Genomic DNA, 22,398 nt, shown 5'->3' on the forward strand with positions numbered 1-22,398 from the left:
GACTTCGCATTTCCCATTTTTCTATATTAAAAATAAATATATGAGACAAAACAAATAAATAAAAAATGTTAAGAGGATTACAAAAGGTAATCATACTACTTTCTACCGTCTTCATACATCTTCAAGTATTTTGCTTCCCCCCTATTTGCAGATCATTCGAAAGTGCTTGATTGAGCAATAAGCAATCGCAATATCTAGATGCTGCTGTACCGGTAGTCATGGAGGGCTGTATACAATTCTGTGGACCGATCGACTTCCTTCATTCAAAGCGTTTCATGCTGAACATCATTGTACCAATATGCAGAACAATGAAGTAATCGATAAATAGGAGAATGTTCCTCTTTATAATCTTTTTTATGACTGAATAGGCATATTCAGCTCAGACTCGGCATCGTCTGGTTTGTGTTGGTGTCGAATCAGATTCGCCTCATTGACGTTAACCGGGTGGAGCTGTGCCATTTTTAAGCCAAGCCTCTCCGCCGCCCCTCCGGCGTTCGCCCGTGCAGGAGGTCGATATGGATGACCAAGGTCCAAGATGACCAAGCATGACCAGAGTCTTTGAAAGAAGTTCTGTTTTCATAATCTTGGACTAATTCTAATGGCATGACACTGCTAGTGAGCATTGGTAGTGTACATGTATGTGATGTTATTCTGGCTTTCCTTCGCTATAAACAAAGGACTCTTTTTATTTTGAAATTCAAGTGAAATAATTTCAAGTCACTCGACATGCGCATGCTCGACTCAAGTCAAGATAAATCATTAAATTCTGCCCTGGCGTGAGTTTTAAGACAATAAATAGCTAGTAGGTCTAGACCTAGGATCTTTGGATTGCCACGTTCATTATTGAACGGAAACAGTTGGATGTGAAAAAGCAACAGCAACTGAGCAAGCAACAACAGCTCAGCAGGACTGGATTCTAAACTAAAACTTTAAAAGAGACAAACAGTCAACAACAAGAACAATATTTTCCAAGATGAAAAGTCTTATTTGGTATGGAGGAAGTCTCCATGTCCTTTACATCAGAAAACTGAAAGCTGAGCCAAGGCCAAGCTGAGTCAAGAGTGAAGTGCCGTGGAACTGGTTGAAAATTAATTTGAGTGCAGTCCTCAATTTATTAAAAGTGCAATAATATTCATCCAGATTTTAACTTCAGGATGGCTAAACAAACGGTCTTTAGTAATTTGGCTCAGGGATGTGGATCGTGGGATGGTGATTTGCAGAAAGAACTTGGAAAAAAGGTGAGCAAGAAAAAGAAATATTTTCCAGCTGGGGGAATCATCCAGATCAAGACAAATGACCTTGGTTTGATTTATGTTAAGATATTTTTTGTTTAAAACACTGGCACTGATATTTCACTTAAGTTACACAGCCAGGGGCTCAGGGCAATTTTGAAATACTCAGACTAATGGGCATTGCAAGAAACTTGCGATCAATTGCAAGTCTATTTTCGGTCCATAAAACAATCATGTCTTGCAGTTAATTGCAAATTAGTGATCGATTGCTAATCTAATCCTTGAATCAAGAAGTTTAATCTGGTTTGCTATAACTAACGTTGATCTATCTGTTGTAAAATTGCAACAGAATTTTTGCAATTGATCGCAAATATTTTCTTGCAACACCCCCTTAGTATTAGTATTAGAGCCCCAGACAACCTCCATTTAATGGAATGTTGCAGATTTAGGCAATATGTTGATTTCGTTATGAAAAGTACATGTGCCTCACAATCTTAAAAATAATACTTTTACTGTAAATATGGATTGTTTTTTTTTTCAAACTGAATCATGTATTAAATTAGATCTAATGCCCTTTGAATTTAGAATTTCTGACCATGAAATTTAAAATATAGTAACAGGAATCATAACCAAACAGTCATGAATGAAAATAATTGATTAGATTTTATTCATATGTTACTCTTTGAATCATACTGTAAAACTGAAAGATATTGAAAACATTTCTTCATTTTTCCCCACAGTCGAAGCTACTTCCACACCGATCTTTGGACGGCGAGTCCTATGACCACCTTGATAAAAGGGTCCACATTCCAATCCGCATCAAATCACAACTCTCTCAGATCAAAAGCATCCTTCGAGAAGCATCGAAGAGGTACCCGCAACACTCAAAGGCGGCAGAGCAAAGCTTGGCCGATGTCATCAAGCAGAAGACGGAAGGCACCGAGTACTCTCGTCCGCTTGGCTCGGTGAAGAACCGTCCTCGGACGGGCGTGATCCGCCCCCACAAGCAGCAGCACCGGCCCAGCTTGGGCAGCGGACGCCCGCATCGCCTTCACCAGCGAGCGAAGAGCGCTCCTCTCTCTCGCCCGACCTCCCAGAGTCAGACCTCGTCAAAGAGGATAGACACAGCCTTGCCAAAAACGCTGACGACAAGGAAGGGCGCCCTCATGATATTCACATCGCCCAAGAATGTGGCGTACTCTGTGCCGGAGCAGAGGTGTTATTACGTTGACCCAGAGGCCGTGAACCTGGATGACTGGGCCTCTGACTTGCAGTCTTTCAAAAGATTAACCCATAGCGTGATGCAATATGGATCAGAGGTAAACACACATGCCTGGGCCCCATTCCATAAAGCTTAGCGATGGATCATGGGGGCTCATTTTGTGTAACTGATGGCATTGATTACTGTGTACAATCAATCTTAAAATGGAACCCCATGGTAAATCGCTAAGCTTATGTTACAGCGCCCAGATCCGCAAAGGTGAAATGACTTTACCCTTTGGTTAAAGCATGCATCACTTACATACGTATGATTGATTCTAACCCGTGATATGATTTAACACCTCGAGTCATAACACATTTTCTGAATTCAATTTTCTTTCTACCAGAATCATTTGTCATATGTTGCATATCTTTCCATTTTGGTGGATTTTGTGTGAATTTAGTTTTTGATCATTGCTACAGCTGTGTTTAACGACCTTTGATACTATTTTTCCTGGGCTAATTAGAAGTACAGCCTAAGGTATGTATTCGGTATCCCTGCTTTTAACCTGCGTTTGAATGATAAGCAACAATAATGAAGCATTTCATTGATTTTGAAGGAGGCCCAAGTGTGTCATGCCAGAACATCAGAATCTGAATGTAAAAAGACGTCATCAGATTCCTTAATATACAAAATTTTGACATGACTCCACATGGTTTTGAAGAGCTAATAATTTACATGTTAGTAGGGCCTACATGTTTCCAGCACTGTCTTTACTTACTTTATACATGTATTAATAGGATTTACTTGATGTTCAGATGTAAAGCAACTAGTTACATTCCCCCTTGTTGATTTTTCTTCTCTTGCGAAGGTCTGTACTTCAGAGGATGGTTGTGCCAAAAATTTTCAAGTCTTGATTCGAGCTGATTCAGACTAGTTGCACTAACTGTTTCAACTGAATCAGGGAGATATTTCCAGTTGTTACAGCTCCCCAATTAAAAAGAATGTTGGTGAACCTTAGCCTTCATCTTTTCTTCCTCGGTTTCTTCCTCACTAAACATATATTGCTCAGACACCTATTTTTATTGTTGTGTTCAGATCGGTGATGACTTTGAGTCTCTGGCATCTGACTACGACACATCTTGCTTCAGATTTCTACGCAAAGAAGATGACACTGGTGTGGATTACAGAATACAGCCTGGTGGTGATTTTGTCTTCTACCTCAAAGATTTAAAGACCAAAGCAGCGTATGTGATATTATTGTTGTTGTCATTGTTATTATTATTGTCATTATTATTTTTATCATTATTATTATAATTAGGATTATTATTATTATTACTATTATTATTGTTATTATTTTGTTATTATTGATATTTTTATTATTATGATTAGGATTATTGTTTTTAATGCTATTATTATTATTATTAGGCATACTATTGTTATCATTATTGTTGTTATTGTTTATTATTATTATTACTACATTTGACATGTTCACAAATAGCAATTTACATGAGAACATACAAATTGGAAGGAACAGATGACCTTTATTATGCTTAATTTACTATCACTTAATATTTGAATCAGCCCAATTCAGTTGTAATAATATTTTGATATTTCCCACTCTATTCTTTATTGCATTTAAATAGTGCATGATAATTTAATTCACTTTGTTTGTGATCTGATTTTTTAAATTTGATTTGACCGGAATATTTAATTTAATTTCATCACTTCCTTATACCTTTGTACCTTCTTTAATGTTCATTTCATCTCTTGACTGCTAGTCGTGTCCATTCTAGGTCAAATTTTTCTTGAACTACATGTATTATAAACCTTGCAAATCAGAATTTACTACATGTAAACTTAGTTCTGAGACATTTGACTTCGGCAAGCATGGATGACTTTGTAATTTACATTATTTACGTTTCCATTATTTTTATAGTGTAAGGAGTGTTGTATCATCGCTCTCTTACGGCTCCACACCAATACTCAATGAGGAGGATGAACCCGATGAAGCACTTCAAAGACTAGATGAAGCTGAAGCTGATAGTGGAGCGCAGGACGAAGATGGCCCCGCCCCTAATGTGGAATCGCTTCGCCAATCAGGGATGGAACACAGGAATGAAGCGTGGGCGAGTCGAGCAGACACGCCCATGAACTCAACCGTTGCCGCTGAGGGAAGCATAAGTGGGGATATGCGTCCTGCACCAAGGAGTCCTACTGCGCAATCGGTTGAATCAAATTTGATGACCAGACCGGACACTGCGAGGTTAGTGCATGTTTTAACGTAAATACTGTAGTTGATATGGTGGTTCAGTTGTATAGTGCAAACCTAGTGAACTGGAGGTTGTTCTGATCCCTAGCTGAGTCATACAAAAGACTATGATAATGGGACCTTCTGCCTTTTTGTCAGTCACTCCAGGTATAAAATGGAGTAGGATTATAATATGTAACATTATGTCATGCAGGGTGCACCGAGGAAACAGTTCTGTACCTGGCTAAAGTAGTATCATTTTTTTACTGTTCTAAACATGCACTGCCACTCTTGCTATCAACATGTTGAACAAATATTTGACAATATAAAGGATTATTAACCTGGGCTATAACTTTGATGTTTCATTCTTTAATCATGTGAAGTGCACTTGTGTCCCTTGTCATTTGTGTCTACAGGTCAACCAGGTCAGTTACAAGTCTCAGATCAGGAACCCCACTGTCTCTCAAGGATCTGACAGCATCTCTGAAGTCCGGTGGCTACCTTGGTCGTCCAGTGAGTGCCCCGTTCCCACCCTACTCCCCGCATCCTCGGACCGCATCACTACCACCAGAAGAAGAGGAGGAGGAGATGGAGGATGAGGGGGAGGTGGAGGAAGGGGCTAGGTCCTTGAGCTCTCATTCCCGGCAGTCCTCCAGGCCACGCTCCAGCCGTCCAAGTTCCAGGAGAACCCAAGGAAGCGTGGCACTTGCAGATGAAGCCATTGATTCAGCTAGTGTTATGAGTGACGGGAGGAGTTCAAGGGGGGCTGCTAGGAGCAGGATGTCGTCAGCAGGGGTGCGCTCCCAGCAAGGGATGGGGGAGGATGGTGTTGTGGAGGAAGGGGAAGATGATGACTGGATGTCTGAAGATCTACCGGAGTTTGGGGTCGAGGACCTAGAACCTGAGGCTGGCTTGCAACCGTTGGTAAGCTAAACTGTAGAACTATTAGACTGATGATCTGTTTTTTAGAATAATTAGCCAGTGTTCTGGTTAACCTTAGAAGGCCCAGGAAGTGAGGGGGGGGGGATGAAAGGAATAATTCCTTCTAAATTTCTTGTATGATATTTCTGCAGTGCTCAAGACAGCCAATCCAGATTCCAGGACTTTTAAGATAACATGTTTGCTCATCTTTTGTGATTCATTTCATCTTGGCAAGCAGCTCCAAAGTTTATTTTGTACATCAGTCCATAAATAAGCAAATTACAAACTGGTAAAAAAAAATACATTGCCACCCCTTTCTATTATGGTATAAATGGAATGTACTTTAATGCTGGAGCATTATCAATTTGTAATTTATTGAAATGATAACTGATTATTTTCCATTGAAATTTGATCATGGATATTGATATGCAGATTAGAAAATTGTTGATGGTCTAATGTGGTGTTGAGGCTTAGAGATTAGTGCCAGATTCTACTGAGTTGAAATTCATAGGAAAAGCACAATGTAATAACATTATTTTTCTTCATACTTCTTTTTATAAACTAGAGTGATGATGGTGGTGGAGAAGTGGTTGAAGGGGGGCAAGCTAACGCCCCTGCTGGTCCTAGAAGCCAGTCAAGGGCATCCTCGGTGCCCCCCAGGATATACACCCCTCAGACCAGGTCCTCTAGAAGATCAACCCCACCCCCTGAGGGTGACGAGTGGCCAGGATTGGGAGACATTGGTGGAGGAGATGCAGAGGTGGCCAGGAGTAGACCGCCCTCGGGGGTGGCACGGACGAGCTCGGCCAAGTCGAGACAGGTGAGTGTTTGCCTGTTCCATTCTCTTGTCTCCATTTCTCCCTTCTCATCCCCATAAGAACAAGGAGTATGCTGCATAGGCACTAGACGGGCTCTATTATGACGTCGTAGTCCCCAAATAGAAACATACATGTCCTCTTCTCTGTCCTCGCTTCCTGAAGTGATAAATCTACAGACTGTCAAGATTCCTGTTTCCCCTTTTTATCTATTCCTTCTGAAACTCAGTATGCAACAAATTCTCCCCAGTCCTTTCTTCTTATACTTTATGACTTTGCATACATAGTTGCTTCTTTTTCCTATTTTGCTACATCCACCTATTCACCTTGTTCTCCTTATAGTCAAGCCGTGGTAGACCTGGAACATCCGGTTCAGCAAGGACTGTTGGCCTAGGTGAAAAAGACATTCAGGAGGAGATGATTCCTTCAGAAGAATCCCAAGAACAGCCTCCTCAAGGGCAAGCTCAAGGACAAGGTATGGAACTGATCATGAAGTCAAAAGATTGATTGTAGCTCACATTTGATCACATGTGACAACCCTGCTCAAAACCCTTAATGAGTCTCCCCAAAATGTAATTGTGAGGTTTTTGTACAGAGTTCTTGAAAAGAAGGCTGTTTCAAATTTAGAATAATTACTCATGAACTACAATCAGATATGTTGGACCCATTCTCTGGAAGAGTTTACCCAATGATCTTAAACCTTGCCCTTCACTCAGCTCCTTTAAACTAGTATATAGAAATTTCCTTATAAACTTGTGAATCGTTTCTTAATTAAGCTGTTCGTTTTTTTTGGCTTTTTTGTGTTTTGCGTAGATTAGTTCTGTTAGTAACACTTTTATCTGTTTACAACCGTTTGGGATTTGCCTTTGATAGGCTGTTAGCCTTTGTTAAATTCCACTCGTTTGTATTTATTTTCTCTGTATTTTGTGGGATTATATGTATTATATGCCTATTTTATCACTGCAATTGCATGTATTGTCTTTTTATGCAAATGTGAAATAAATTGAAGTGAAATTGAATTGAACTGTTGCTTTTAGATTTTATGTTAAGTATATTCCAGGGCCCCGTCTTAGAAAGAGTTATGATTGATCCTATCAACCACAACTATGGAAAGCCAGCAACGTCAGCATCTAATATGCATGTTCAAATATTTTCAAATATTTTCCAGATATGATGTAATCATACATGTATCATATACTGGACAATTCAGTGTGCTTCTCTTTGTCTAGAAAGAACATTGTGCAAATTTCATCCATCAACTATGATATGAATGGATATCCATATAGTTGAGGTTGATTGGATCATTCACAACTCTGTGAGGTGGGACCCTGGTTTCATAATTAAAGGGGAATGAAACCTTTGGAACAGGTAGGCTTGTGTACGAACAGAAAAAATCAAAGAATAAGAATATAGAAAATTTAAGAAAAATCGGACAAATAATGAGAAAGTTATGAGCATTTGAATATTGCAATCACTAATGCTATGGAGATCCTCCCATTGGCAATGCGACAAGGATGTGTGATGTCACTGATGAACAACTTTCCCTGTGGTGGACTATAAAATACCCTCAAAATGTGTCTTTTTGCTTTTTCTTATGATGATACAAACTCTTTATCCATGATGTATTCTTAAAAAATATGTATTACATGCCCTCATGTAGAAAGAACACATGATCTATGGATAGATGTGATAAAAGAGGCAATTCAAGTGAAATATATACTAAAGTAATGGGGAGAGTTGTTCACAAGTGACATCACACATCTTTGTCGCATTGCCAATTTGCTATCTCCATAGCAATAGTGATCGCAATATTCAAATGCTCATAACTTTCTCATTATTTGTCCGATTTTTCTCAAACTTTTGTTGATCTGTTTCTTTGATTTTTCTGTTTTCACACACGCTATCTTGTTCCAATGGTTTCATTCTCCTTTAATTGATTTGATCTTTATGTGGAACCATAATAGAAATCAGTTGTACATTCGCTCCGTTTTGTGTTACCGGGCCCAGATTCCCGCACAGCTGTAGTGGTAGCATTTATTTTTTTTCCAAATGGATAGAGCCAAGGTGTCCTACCAGGTTTCATTCTCTGGAAACTATTTTTCTTTCTTTTCTTTTTAAGGTGACGGAGACACTTTACAACTTTTTGGTGAAGGAGTCGGTATAGCACAAGAATCAGGTGAGATCTTCCTGTATTTGCAGAAAGGCCACCGCACACCTTACGTTTGGTCTGCGAGCCAATTTTTGAATCATAGTATACAAATAATGCATGCAGCCAAGTGCCTTAATGGAAATGCAGAGCACGCGAGGATTCTTTAGATAGATGCCGAACTGTGCACGAGCCGCTTGCGGCGAGTGCCCAGTGTGCATCATCTGAAGAAACTGAGCTTTCTCTGCATTTACTTTAACACACGACAGAGCGAGTGCATTATTTGTTTTATAAAATAGCAAGACAAACAAATTTCTAAAAAGTTACTGTACAGTTTTGTTGGACTTCTCCCAGGACTTATACCGCACTGGTTTGCTCGAGCGTGCAATATCAATTTTCGTTGCGCACCTTTTGCGCTGCCATGCAGTGCACCAAAAAAGTTGGATGTCATGTGACGCGTATTGGCCAATCAGGATGCTTAAAAATACAGAGCTATTTTATAATAGAATAGAAGCGCCGTGGTGTAGCGGTTCTGACTCTCGCCTTGTAATCAGAGGGTCGTGTGTTCGAATCCCACCATGGCCTAGCGCCCTTTGGCAAGGCGTCAATCCGCACTTTGCCACTCTCACCCAGGTGCTAATTGGGTACCGGTAGGAAACAACCGTCATTGTGGTTGGTTTAGCAAGTTTGCGCCTAACAGGCTGCTTGGAATGCTATGAATCCAGTGACCGGGTAATAATAATTGTAAAGCGCTTTGAACAGTCGTAGATTGATAAAGCGCTATATAAATGCCAATTATTATTATTATTATTATTATTAATTTGATGCTAACATTTAGAATGGAATATCTTACTTCATAATTTTCCAAATCATCATACAAATACCTATGTTCAAATCTGTGACTACATGCTATTATATAAAAGCTAATGCATTATCTAGTCAGTATGGCTATGATTTCAAACTAATTTGGCCTTTACTCCCAAATAAAGGCTTGCAATCATCCAAAATTGTCATAGTAGTATTCTTTCAGTTAATTTGAACCTCAAATAAAAAAATACCTTTCATTCACATTTGAAATTTTTTATTTCTACATTATGCTAAACATCACCTGTGATGTAATGTTTTGGTAGTTGGTAATATATAAAAGATTAGTCAGTATTTAAGATAGCCACAATAATGTTAACATTGTATTCAACTTGTGCTTGACTGTTCCATTCCTTACAGAAGAAATCGTCAAGTCCCCTTCCATCCCTTCACGCCCTTCCACCAGCCATAGTAAAACTGCACCTCAGCCGCTCATCGAAGACCCACCCAAGCCCCCTACCCCACAACCCGTGATCATCACCCCCAAAGTTCCCCCACCAGTCGTGCCTCAGATTCCCACCCCGCCGGTGACCAGAGTGAAGTCTGCTGTAGGGAAGGTCAAGGTTGAAGCAAAGGCTGAGGAGAAGAAGACGGCCAAGGTTGATCTGAGTGGTTTGCAGAGCATGGTGTCCAAGAAGCCTACTGGGTCTTCGATTCCCAAGGTAAGGAGGAGATATCGTCATCATAGTACCACAGTAGGAAAAATATGTGAGGAAAAAAAAAATTACGATGGTGATGATTTAATGAAATTAATGATATCGTTGTGTCGATGCAAGGACGGTCTTAACACCACACTTTCGCGCATTGCATGCATGCAAAAAATGCCCTTAGCAGCATGCATAGGTGCATTGCATGTGGGCATTTCTGCACCGATGCATTAGTTTCACATCAATGTACATACACTGTTAGAAAATTTATCCTTAAAATAAAAGAAGTTCCTGCAGCAGAGTCTGGAGAACACCTGTAATCTTACCAGATTGCGTTATCTTACAGGAAATTGGTATTTGGTGTATGGAATCTTACAAATTTCCTAGAATAAAACACCCTTTTCCCCTTTTTAAACAGACCTGTTCTGTTAAATTGCAGAAAAATTCCTATTTTATGAATTTACAGAATGATTTTGTTATAGCTTTCTGCAAAATCTCCTTTTTTCTCCTGTAAAATCATGTTGTTTTTTTACAGTGTAGGAAATGCAAGCTTATGTGAAAAATCCCCTTTTTTCATACCTGATTAGATGCCAAGTGACACCCAAAGGAAAAGAAAGCTCAAATGAAAAAAAAACTGTGTAATTAAGTAATTTTTAATAACAGTTTGAATCTATATGAAAAATTAAGATTTATAATTTACAAATATTTATTGTCAATTTTGATTACATAACATGTTTTTTTTAATTATGATTTAAACCACACCTAATTTCTTCATTTTCTGTAGCCTGAGAAGAGAAGTCCAAGCCCCAAGGCCAAGAAAGGAAGACGAGGGAAGAAGGGCGGGGGTTCAAGCCCCAGTAGGAAGTTTGCCGGTGTAGAATTCATGGATAACCCTAAAGGGAGCGCATATGATGGACCATCAGAAGATGAGATTGCTAAGATGATACAAGAAGAGGTACGAGATTGGGTATTAACCAGGGGCTTGTATCACAAAGATTTAATTACGACTTATGGGGCATTGCAAGAAACTTGCAATCGATTGCAAGTCTATTTTCATTCCCGAAATCAAGCATATGCTTTGCAATCAATTGTAAATTCGCGATTGATTCCTAATCTGCTCCTTGAAACAAGGAGTGTAATTTGATTTGCTATAGGTAAAATTGATCTATGAAGAAACTTGCGATCAATTGCAAGGCTATTTTCGTTCCCGAAATCAAGCATATGCCATGCAACCAATTGTAAATTTACGATTGTTTGCTAATCTGCTCCATGAAACAAGGAGTGTAATCTGATTTGCTATAGTTTAAATTGATCTATCAAGAAACTTGGGATCAATTGCAAGTCTATTTTAGTTCCCGAAATCAAGCATATGCCGTGCAATCGATTATAAATTTACGATTGATTGCTAATCTGCTCCTTGAAATAAGGAGTGTAATCTGATTTGCTATAGGTAAAATTGATCTATGAAGAAACTTGCGATCAATTGCAAGGCTATTTTCGTACCCGAAATCAAGCATATGCCGTGCAATCAATTGTAAATTTGCGATTGATTGCTAATCTGCTCCTTGAAACAAGGAGTGTAATCTGATTTGCTATAGTTTAAATTGATCTATCAAGAAACTTGCGATCAATTGCAAGTCTATTTTAGTTCCCGAAATCAAGCATATGCCGTGCAATCGATTATAAATTTACGATTGATTGCTAATCTGCTCCTTGAAATAAGGAGTGTAATCTGATTTTCTATAGTTGAATGTGATCAATCAATTGTGAAATTGCATCAGAATATTTGCGATTGATTGCAAATATTTTCTTGCAACACCCCTTGAGTCACACTTACATGCTGATCAATACACAGAAGTGTGGTCCTCTGAGCATGACCTGACAAATGCGTTCATTTATAATGCACGCAACTGGGCATTTAAGTGCGACTATAAGTCATCTTAAATCTTTGTGAAACACCTCCAGGGCTTAAATTAATCCAAAGCTATTGAAGGCCACGACTAGATGCTATGTTGATTGGACTTCATGAGAGCTGCCAAGTAGTTGGATTTTCTGTATTTAGTACTAAAAAATGAGAAGAATACTGATGGTTTCATGCAATATACTGATTTCTGAAGTTTCAGTTTTATGTGTTGTCCTTTGGTATTTTTCTTTAAATTACAGATTTCCTCACCAAAAAACTGTTTTTTGGCTTGTAAAATACCTGAAATGTTCTTGTTCAGTTTAGCAGCTCTGCTTCATGTCTCTCTCACGACCATTGGATGTTTATTAGTGTCCATTTTTCTTCAGTGTGCTGTAATGTTCAAATGTGCCCTATGGATAAGTAAAGCAGTGAGGTTAACTCGTCAAAATTGAGCTCTTTGTCAGAATGTCTCATCCTCCATGACACAATCCATTAACGTCCGAGGCCGAGATGAAACACAAGACCACAATCACTGTCTCGAGACATGTATAAAGAAATCCAAAACTGAAATTAACAACACAATATTGTGTTGTTTCAAGCATTACATTTAGATCCTTAGAAAGATAGTGTTAAGATTGTAGTCTATTGTAATATATTTATAATGTATAAAGAAACAGTTTGGCCCAAATTCCTATAGGTGGTTTTGAAAACCATCGGTTGAACCCATGGTTTATGCAGATTTCCCACTTGTTTATCGCGTATGTTAGAAAACTGTCCAATGCTGATATGCAATGTTGTCACAGTGATCCAAAATGAAGCCTGTTGCCATGGTTTAGTATGCTATTTTATTCACGAGTCCACTGTTTTTAATTAATGAGTCTACTCTTCAAAGCAGTGGATACATGAATAAACTAGCGTAATCAACCATGGCAACAGGCATTTGTTTACCACACTGTGACAAAAGCGGGCATCAGTATTAGACATTTTTAAAGTATACACAGTAAATTAAGCATAATTGATACAAGAATTTTGCATTAACCATGGGTTCAATCCATGGTTTTCAAAACTATCTTTTGGAAATCAGGCCTTTATATTCTTGTATGCTTTAAATGCCCTTTTTTTAGCTTGCTGAACAACTTGCCGAAGCTAACATTAACCTCGAAGCTGAAGAAGAGCCCAAGGAAGAAGAAAAAGGTAAAATATAAAACTTTTTTTTTAAGTTTTGATGAAATCGTTTGAAGCAAAGTTCCATTTACTCATTGTATTAACACAAGACTCACATATCCTTAGACCTGGGCCCAGTCTTACAAAGAATTATGATTGATCCGATCGATTGCAAAGAGACTAACCAAACAAAATGAAACAAAGATGTGCACCTCCATATAGACCAACCCCGAACTGATAGAGTGTATATAGCTAGACATTAAAATGATGGGTCTTTAGCAAGTTCTTAAATTGATAGAAGAAGTTGGCATTTGAATAAGGGGTTCAGTTGCTCTAAAAAATATTAAAGGAAATACTAATACACTGTATTAACATTGACACACTTTTCCCTTCATCAGATCCAAATGACACTGATCGCTTGTCTGTTGCAACCGATGACGAGGCTATCGAAAAAGAGATTAAACAACAAAGCAAAGCGGAAAAGGGAAATAAGAAGTCCAAGAAACAGCTGGCCAAGGAAAAGGCTGCCCTCAAAGAAGCCCGAAGACAGGAAAAACAGGTTTGTCAAAACTGTTCAATGCAAATAGAGAAGCTTTACCAGTACAATACCGATAGGCACACCAATACAAGCTCTGCTTTATAATCTCGTCCCTCGTTTCATTTAATTATATGTTAGTTATTTGTGATTTGTCTGATTATCAAAATGAATATTGAAACAATTTATTTATTCACTGATCATTTTGATGCAAATATTATTTGTAATTGGAGTAATTCTAATGACGTTTATTCTCTTTTGTATTTCATGTATCATTTTTTATGCTCCTTATTTGAAAATCGAAGTAGATAAATTGGAACTTGAAATAAATAAATGGAAATAATATGTTGAAATGAAAATTTAGATACTGTGAGAGGGAAATTTATGTTACTTCAGTAAATTTTCTAAATTGCGTGGCCTCATTTAGTATCATGATGTGATTATTGTTTAAAAGAATGTTTGGAAAATTAAGAACAAAGGCTTATCATGGGATGAGATTCTTGTAATTGCATGTGTACTGGTGGGTGTTTCATAAAGTTGCTTGTAAGTTACCAGCGACTTTGTGAACAACTGGTGATCCTTTCTTGTGGTAAATGGTTTTCCATTGATGTTGATTAAGTTCCTAAGAAAGGATCACCAATCATTTCATAATGTCATTCATATCTTATGAACAGCCTTATGAAACACCCACCTGGACTTGTCCTTTATCATAGATGTATATGATACGTCGTGGTCGAGTGGCTATGACTCTTGTCTTTCAATCTGAGGCACATGGGTTAGATTCCCAGCCATGGCCTGTTTTCCTTCAGCAAGAAATTTACCCACATTGTGCTGCACTCAACCCATGTTAGGTGAATGGGTACCCGGCAGGAAGAAATTCCTCGAATGCCAGGATGCCTGTAGATAGCACAGCTATAGCCAGGGTAATAATGATAATAACATTATTGTAATGTGTAGTTGAGTATATACATATAGAAATTGCATTATTATTATTATTATTTTCATATTTTTTCTGAATGTTTTCCTTTTTAGCGAAGAGAAGAAGAGAGGAAAGCACTGGCTGAGAAGAAGAGGGCAGCAGAGGAGGAAAAGAGAAGAAAAGAATATGAAGAACAAAGACAGAAAATGGTATGTACATGAATGTACATTACATATGCCAGCTGTCCCTTTTTCTTTTGGAGTATTTCATAACTTTTTATAGAAAAAGAATACTTCAAGTTTCATGAAAAATATTTTTTTCTCAAAATTATTTTTAATATACACATGCATATTCTAAGGAAATGTTGAAAAATAGTAGTATGGGGGAATAAATAATTGGAATCTTTCATACATTGCTGTTTGGTAATGCCATAAATTGTCAAACTTTTGTATGTCTGATCCTGTTTTTCTCTAGTCTTGCTTCACTTCATGAATTGGCCAGTTCAAGACAGATTGACAGAATTACACATTTTCACATAAACTAGAAAATAGGGACAAATTATTTTAGGAAAGTACCCCATGTAGGGATTGGACGTACATATTTGATGGAAATATCCAGTGTGGAATATTTTGTTTCTTACATCTTTCTTTGTAGATGTTTGCTCACATGGTCTGATTTTCACTTTTTCTACTAATCATTTTGCTCTTTTAAAGCTAAATGAAAGTAGTTGCAGCAAAACACTGAGTTTGTAAGAAGGTCTGTACAACCATGGTTAAGTATTACTGTAGAGTCATGGATCTAGATCTTAAAATCTAAGCTGCAAAACGATCACACTGAAGATTGCCAACACAGATAGGCACACGTGGGACTGTGTATATCATTATTGCTGGAATAAAGATAAAAGGTAGTTTTCCCATCAATCATCACTCACAGTGATGGAACTTTTGTGTTTCACTTATCTGTACAGCCCAGAGGGTCATAACACATTTAGCCTTTTTTATATAAATTAATTTGAGTACGCACAAAATGTCATTGCCACTCAAATATTTTGTTCCATCATTCTCCATCACATGCAGTGACGCACGAGCATTAAAACAGGCATAATCTGGATGGATTTTTTTTAAGGGAACCTTGTTTTTTTTAAACTTCTTTTTGTGAATGGGTATGAATATTGGTTTCTTTGTTGTAGTGGTAAACAATTTGGAATATAGAGCATATAATCAACTCTTGATGTCAAGTGACGAGGCAAGATATCACTTCCTCGGAAAGCTGAATTTACTCATTGGATATTCTTTGCTTAGCTTCGCTTCAGAAAGATGGCTAAATCCAGCTTGCCTCGAAAGCGATTATAGTTTGCCCATCATCTTCACCAACGGTGATTATTTGCTTAATATCTGTTTTTTTGTTATTTTCCGTGATATGTAGGAGGCTGAAGAACAGCTTCGGGAGGCTGAAGAAGAGGCCAGGAGAGCGGAAGAAGAGGAAGAGGAAGCAAGGTTGATGCTCCAAGAATCTCGGAGAGCCGCCAGGGAAGAACGAGAAAGAAAGAGGAAGGAGGAGATGGAAAAGAAGAAATTGGAGAGGGAAAGACAGCGTGAGGAGAGAAGGAAAATGGTCAGTGTTGAATTTTTATGAGATTTCTCTCAGGCAGTGATCTTTTTGTGTTACAGATTTATCTTGAAAAATGTCAGGGAGGGGACTAAAAAGCCTCCCCCCCCTTACCCGGCTAAAAAGGGTCAATATTTCCACAAATGATCATTTTTTACAAATGAATAATGATTTACTCATATTTTTTCCAAATTTAACAGGAGGATGCTGCTCGACAGAGAGAACGTGAGATGGCGGAACGCTTGGCGGACGCTGCAGAGAGGAGGCGCATGAGGGAAGAGGCCGAGTGGGAGGCCGAGGAACGAGAGAGGGAAGAACGAGAAAGACGAGAACAGGAAGAAGAGGAAGAACAGAGGAGGATGGAGCAGGAAGAAGAAAGGATTAGGGAGTTGGAAAGACAGGTCAGAATTTCTTCTAAGTCTGATTTTTCAAATTCAATAGGATTTTTTTTTCCTGTAATGATTAAATTAGGGTTGAGTCGAAGCGGACCAATTATGCCATTCACTTGCCATGGCGGATCTGGGGGGTTTGAGGGGTTAAACCCCCATCTTAGGCTCCCTAAAAATGATTAAAGGCGGAATGTGGGATCAAACTCCAACACCCCTTTCCTGCTAACGAGAGTCACGCAAGCAGAACAGTGGTGGAACTATGGGGGGTGGGAGTTAGGACGCATTACGTCGTAGATCTTTGTTATAAGGTCAACCACCCTGTCAACTCCCCCCCCTCTTGAAAGCTAAATATGCCACTGACCTGTTCCATTTCTTCCAGACAGATGGTTTGAAATATAGTATCATGTGAAAGGTTTGATATCTCGATCTCGATAAGAAATTATAGGTGGTTGATATACATGGTCTTGGTGACAATGAATTTTTTTAAACACATTTCCTTACTTCAGCAGTCTACCAGTCTTACGGTATCAACACAAGAATGACAACCAAAGTTAACTTTTTGAAATGTCTTTATGACTCCAAAAGTATCTTTACCTATTCCATTAAACTTGGAGATAAGAGCAATCACATATCACTGATCAGTTTGAGGTAACATGGTCAAGGTCAAGGTCAAAGGTCCTTTAGGGTTAATGAATTCAGCATTCTATATATAAAGTGTTGTTGTTATGAATTTATACTTAGAGTTATTACAAGGCTTGTTTCTTTCTTTTTCCCTCTCATCCAATGTACATTGTTGTTGTTTTCAATGTTTTATAAATTTTTCATTTAGTATTTATTTATTTTATTCTAAGTATACCTGTATTAGACTTAATTACCTCTTTTGTAAAGTGTGTAGAAATTCTGTTGAATATTATGCGCTATATAATCATCTATTATTATTATTAGTACTCATTAATTGAAGTTGTACTGTATTTTATGGTTTTTATTAGTAAATATAAATCTAAATTGAAATTGAATTTTTGCAGGCTGAGCAAGAGGCTCTGGAGAGATTGTCCCGTGAGCGACGGGAAGCCGAAGAAAGAAGAAGACTTGCAAGAGAAGAGGCAGAGAGACAGAAAGAACTAGAGGAATTAAGGATGTAAGTTAATTCAATTATTCAAAACCACTAGACCATGACGCCCCCACATGCATATTGTGTAACTCTGGAAGATCATCGCTTCTTCAACTTTTTATTAGAGGAAAATGAAAGATTTTATTAAGATTATGCTTATAGACTTAACTGTAAATTGTGCTATATAAAAATTGATTATAATTTACCAATCTTTCTATTTTCCTCTTGGGCCTATAACTCACAAGCTATGCTATCAACTTAAGCCCCTGGTTTAAATTCTTATTGTGTATTAACTCTTTTTTTTCTCTCAAGAACCATTTATTTCATTTCGTGATATGTTTTACCCGTGTCAATGTAAAATGTTTTTATATACATGTATGTGAATTATGGAAATAAACTGAAACTAAAGCTAAAACTGAATTTCAGTGAAAGATACAAGATTGTCTATTTTGTCTCTGTAAACATGTACACAAAATTTTTGTGTATCAATTCGCTCTGAACTCTCATCGCATATGTTGTGAAAAAAGAGATCTAGAAAATGGTTGTGGAAAGAAAATAGGAGGTTCATGTGAAATGTCTAAATCAGTGTAGTTTCTTCTCATTTGAGCATAAGATAACTTCTCATCATAAAAGCAATACAAGTAGCAAAGTACAGTATGTGCTGGTTAAAGTGTTTTGTAGATTAAAACAAAGACAATTTTGTTTCTGTAATGGCTTAATCCTTTCTTTTGGTTGTTTTCTTTTATTTGCAGGAAGGAAGAACTGAAGAGACTAGCAGAGGAGGAGGAGAAAGAGAGACAGCGTCAGATACTCGCTGAGAAGAAGAGACAGGAGGAACTTGAGAAAATAAGAAAAGTAAATTAACTTTTATCTCTAATACTTTGGTCACATTTGCTCTACGGCGACCGTACGGCAATTTATTTATTTTTATTCAAACCACCTATATGTAGCTGGTACAAAAAATGTTAAAACGGCCGTTTTCGACTAGCTGTACGGCCGCCGTAGAGGAAATATGACCAAGGTATTGTATTAGTTTACACGAAAAATCCACCCGAACAAAAAGTATCTTTAAATAAAAGGAGAAAAACCCAACAATCATATCAATGAAAATATCATTCAAAATTGGTTGTGAAATAAGAAAGTTATGACATTTTTAAGTTTCGCCTAATTTCAAATGAGGGGACTGATGACATCACCCACTCACTATTTCTTCATTATACAAAATATGAAGTACTGTAATTCTCTCCTCATCGTCATGTGAAACAATTTTTTTTTGAAGGACTGAACCTTGTAGAGATGGTGTGGATTGAGTTTCTGGCTAAGACCTGACCCCAACAAAAATTATTCCTCAATCAACATGTGGGATGACCATTGTTTTGAGATTTTGGGGTTCAATCAAGTTGTTCATTATTGTCAAATCTGTTAAAATTGTAAAATTGTATAATTCAAACAATATATGAAATATTCTCATTTTCTCATCGTAATATTGACTGATAAGGGACATAATCATATCAAAGAGTTGTGTATATAACCGTTTTGTGCAAAATAAGCCAAAGTTTGAAATGTCATAACTTTATTCTTTACATCTGATTTCACTGAAATTCTCAGCATAACGCTTATTTTTTTTTCTCTATTGATTCAAATCAACATTTTTCCAGGGAGGACTTGACCTTTGATAAAAGGGGTCCAATAATGGAATGATTTGTGTACTTTGCTCTAAAAAAAATTAGTTTCTCTATATGAATATAATTGTAGGCTTATTCTCTTCTGTAATTATTGAATATTATCTCCAAATGTAATGTTTAAAAGACTACATGTAGTTATTGGTTATTTTTGTTATCATCATTACTAATACAATTACTCATGGTATCATCATTATTTCTATAGTTATTGTTGCATTGTTTTATCATTATTCCTTTTATTAGTATTATTATAATCATCATAATTATTAGAATTGGTTTAGTTATTGTTGCATTGTTATATCATTATTCTTCTTCCTTTTATTATTAGTATAATCATCATAATTATTAGAATTGGTTTAGTCATTATATATGTTATTATGTATTTCTAGATTCAAGCGATGGAGGAAGAGGCCCGTGCACGTGTCCAGAAGAAGCTCGAGAGCCGTCGTCTGTGGGCTTTGAGGCGTCGGGAACGCAATAACGAACAGCGGAGCCATCTGAACGGAATGCGCTCCACCCAAGGCATGACCAGACCTTGGGTTTTTAGTTACTATGTACTCTGGCCGCGGGAGACTTACGAAAGGCGACTTCCTTCCAAGGAGAAGAAGAGAGGGTTCCGACCCCGCCCGAAGCCCCCTTCGGCGCCACCGCCGGCCGGGTCAGGAAATGCAGCAGGACCAGTTTCTGGTCAGGTAACGACTGGGTCTTGAAAGGTCTGGAAGTCAAGAGAATTTTGAGAAATCCATCTCTGTATCCCCCGGAGAAGGCTTTCAGACTTACATCAGGGAATAAGTGCACTATATTGTTTTTGATTAGCATTTCTAGATATAAGAGAAAAGCTTTCAACTGTATTCTGTACAGTCCTATGAATCAAAATTGCTTTATAAATGGAAATTTTGTGTAGCAGTGACATAAAAAAAGGTGTGCAGCAAATTGTGATTTTTTTAAAGAAAATGTCCTCTGTTGAAAGAAATGTATAGCTTTGCCAAAATGTATGACAATCATGCATGTCGAGTGAAAATATTTTTGTATTAGGGCATATGCAGGTAGGATACATGAGGAAATTTGTTCATTTTGTTCAATCTTTCTGGTGACAATTGTGTTATTTGGTCTTATGTATATCTATAGTTGTGAAATGAGGTAAAATATTTGGCACTTGTTGGCACATATATAATGGTTAGATTAATCTGTACAATAAGATGTTTATTAAAAACAGTCTAACTTTGTCCAGAATTAAAAAAAATCCTGATTCAGCGGGTAGTCTATCATAATTGCAATCCTTTAGGTCAAACAGGAATGACCAAAGCAGTCGTTTTTATGTGTTATGATGTCGCTACATATGGTGATAAGGAAGAGGTATAGTTTTATACAGTACCCCTTGATCAAAACCAAGTTTTTCGAATTTTGAAAAAATCGATTAATCCCTTTTATAGCATGTGTGTATATATTTATAATGTGTGTATATGGGTCCAAATGTCTTGCTGTGTCTTCACACACTTTGCTCTTGTTAGCTGTATTTTTGTAAAAAGAGATGATTAAGAATTAGACAAAAATCATGCATTCATTTTCTTGAAGGATGTGAAAACTTCTGTCTATGATTACCATGATCAAATATGATTGTTTATTCATTTACAAATGTATAATAAAAGTTGGTCTAAGGACGGTGTATTGTATTTTTCATTTTTAAGACCAATTTTAAGTTGCAATATATTTTTAATAGATATTGTTAAGTATTCCACTGTGTCACACATTTATATATTTTTTAAGATCAAACTTTTAGACGATCAATTTAAAGCCATTTATTCTTCGATATCTAGAATATATTTTTTTTAATTTGGAATGTTTATTTTGTTTACTAAGTTTTGCACCAATAAGATCACAACACCGCACTACTGTTATGTATGTACATGCTATATTACACTACAGCCTGAGTGCCTGAATGCATTGAAGTCACTTTCATAACTTTTCCAAGTTTGAATTCTGGAAATCTAATAGGAAATGGTTGGAGCAATCCTAAAGTGTTGGTCATATGCCAGATTCCATATGTAGAACAACAAAGTTCAATCTAAATAATTCAGGCATGTTTGAAATTATATTCATTTCATTATTACCACATGCTTTTCCTAACTGTTTAGCAAACACATGAAGCAACATATGGGACTACACTATAAATGGACCAGCATTTTTGAGGTAATTTTACTGATCTTCATGTGCTCATTACTCCATAAATATGCATTTTCCTAAAAAAGACAAAAAAAAAACATTTGGCAGATAAGATTTTTAAAATATTCTTTGTAAGTTTTGTTAAATTCTGTGAAAATTTAATTTTCTGTTATCAGTACCACAGTTGTTTCTTTAACCATAGTTGAAATTTGGTAAGTTAGTATTGAGTCTTTTTTGCAGCTGGCTCAGAGTTTTATAACAATCCATTGAGATATATATATATATCTGGTGCTGTCACTTTTATGAACACATCACTTGTGCCTTTTATTGTAAATGGTGCCTGCTGTTAGTAAAGCAGTATTTCTTTTGGAAATTCAATTTATTTTCTGTATATTGAAAACACCCGCACTTGATATACGACATGTAAATCATTACTCCTGCCTCTTTTAAGACGATTTTGTCAACAGGCTAGTTGCTTGTTTCACAAAGGCCTATGATTAACACCAGTGTGTTGGCTCAGTTTGTAGATTGTCCGTCTCACAACCGGGAGTTCAGGGGTTCAAACCCCGGCCGCGTCAGACCAAAAAACGTTAAAAGATGGGAGTTGCTGCTACCCTGTTTGGTGTTCAGTGATTAAAGGGATAGAGCCTCGTCGATCTGGCGCTGCACAGCGGCTGCCGGGCCCATGATCAATTGGGCAAAGCAAATTTTCGGAGTATTTCATTTCATGTCTATTTTGAACAATAAAATATGGATTTTTTTATGGTCACTTTACTATTGTGAAAACTACCATTGAAATCTTGATTTCTACTGGGTCTATGTTTGTACTTTGTATGATCTTTATGTT

The 22,398-nt window shown here is 37.2% G+C and overlaps 1 protein-coding gene across 1 annotated transcript; it reads left to right on the forward strand.

The window, feature by feature from the left end:
• Window positions 1–203: 203 nt before the first annotated feature.
• On the forward strand, window positions 204–21,427 carry LOC121405725 (apoptotic chromatin condensation inducer in the nucleus-like). The gene is made up of 18 exons (XM_041596666.1): window positions 204–1,238; window positions 1,973–2,551; window positions 3,532–3,680; window positions 4,373–4,699; window positions 5,101–5,608; window positions 6,171–6,425; window positions 6,763–6,895; window positions 8,540–8,596; window positions 9,791–10,092; window positions 10,862–11,032; window positions 13,105–13,174; window positions 13,543–13,703; window positions 14,712–14,807; window positions 16,024–16,212; window positions 16,407–16,607; window positions 17,621–17,733; window positions 18,459–18,561; window positions 19,778–21,427. The coding sequence occupies exons 1-18, from the start codon at window positions 1,155–1,157 to the stop codon at window positions 20,096–20,098; spliced, it is 3,819 nt and encodes a 1,272-aa protein (XP_041452600.1). The 5' UTR covers window positions 204–1,154; the 3' UTR covers window positions 20,099–21,427.
• The last annotated feature ends 971 nt before the right edge of the window (window positions 21,428–22,398 follow it).

This window comes from Lytechinus variegatus, chromosome 19, assembly GCF_018143015.1.
Source record: "Lytechinus variegatus isolate NC3 chromosome 19, Lvar_3.0, whole genome shotgun sequence".
NCBI lineage: Eukaryota > Metazoa > Echinodermata > Echinoidea > Temnopleuroida > Toxopneustidae > Lytechinus > Lytechinus variegatus.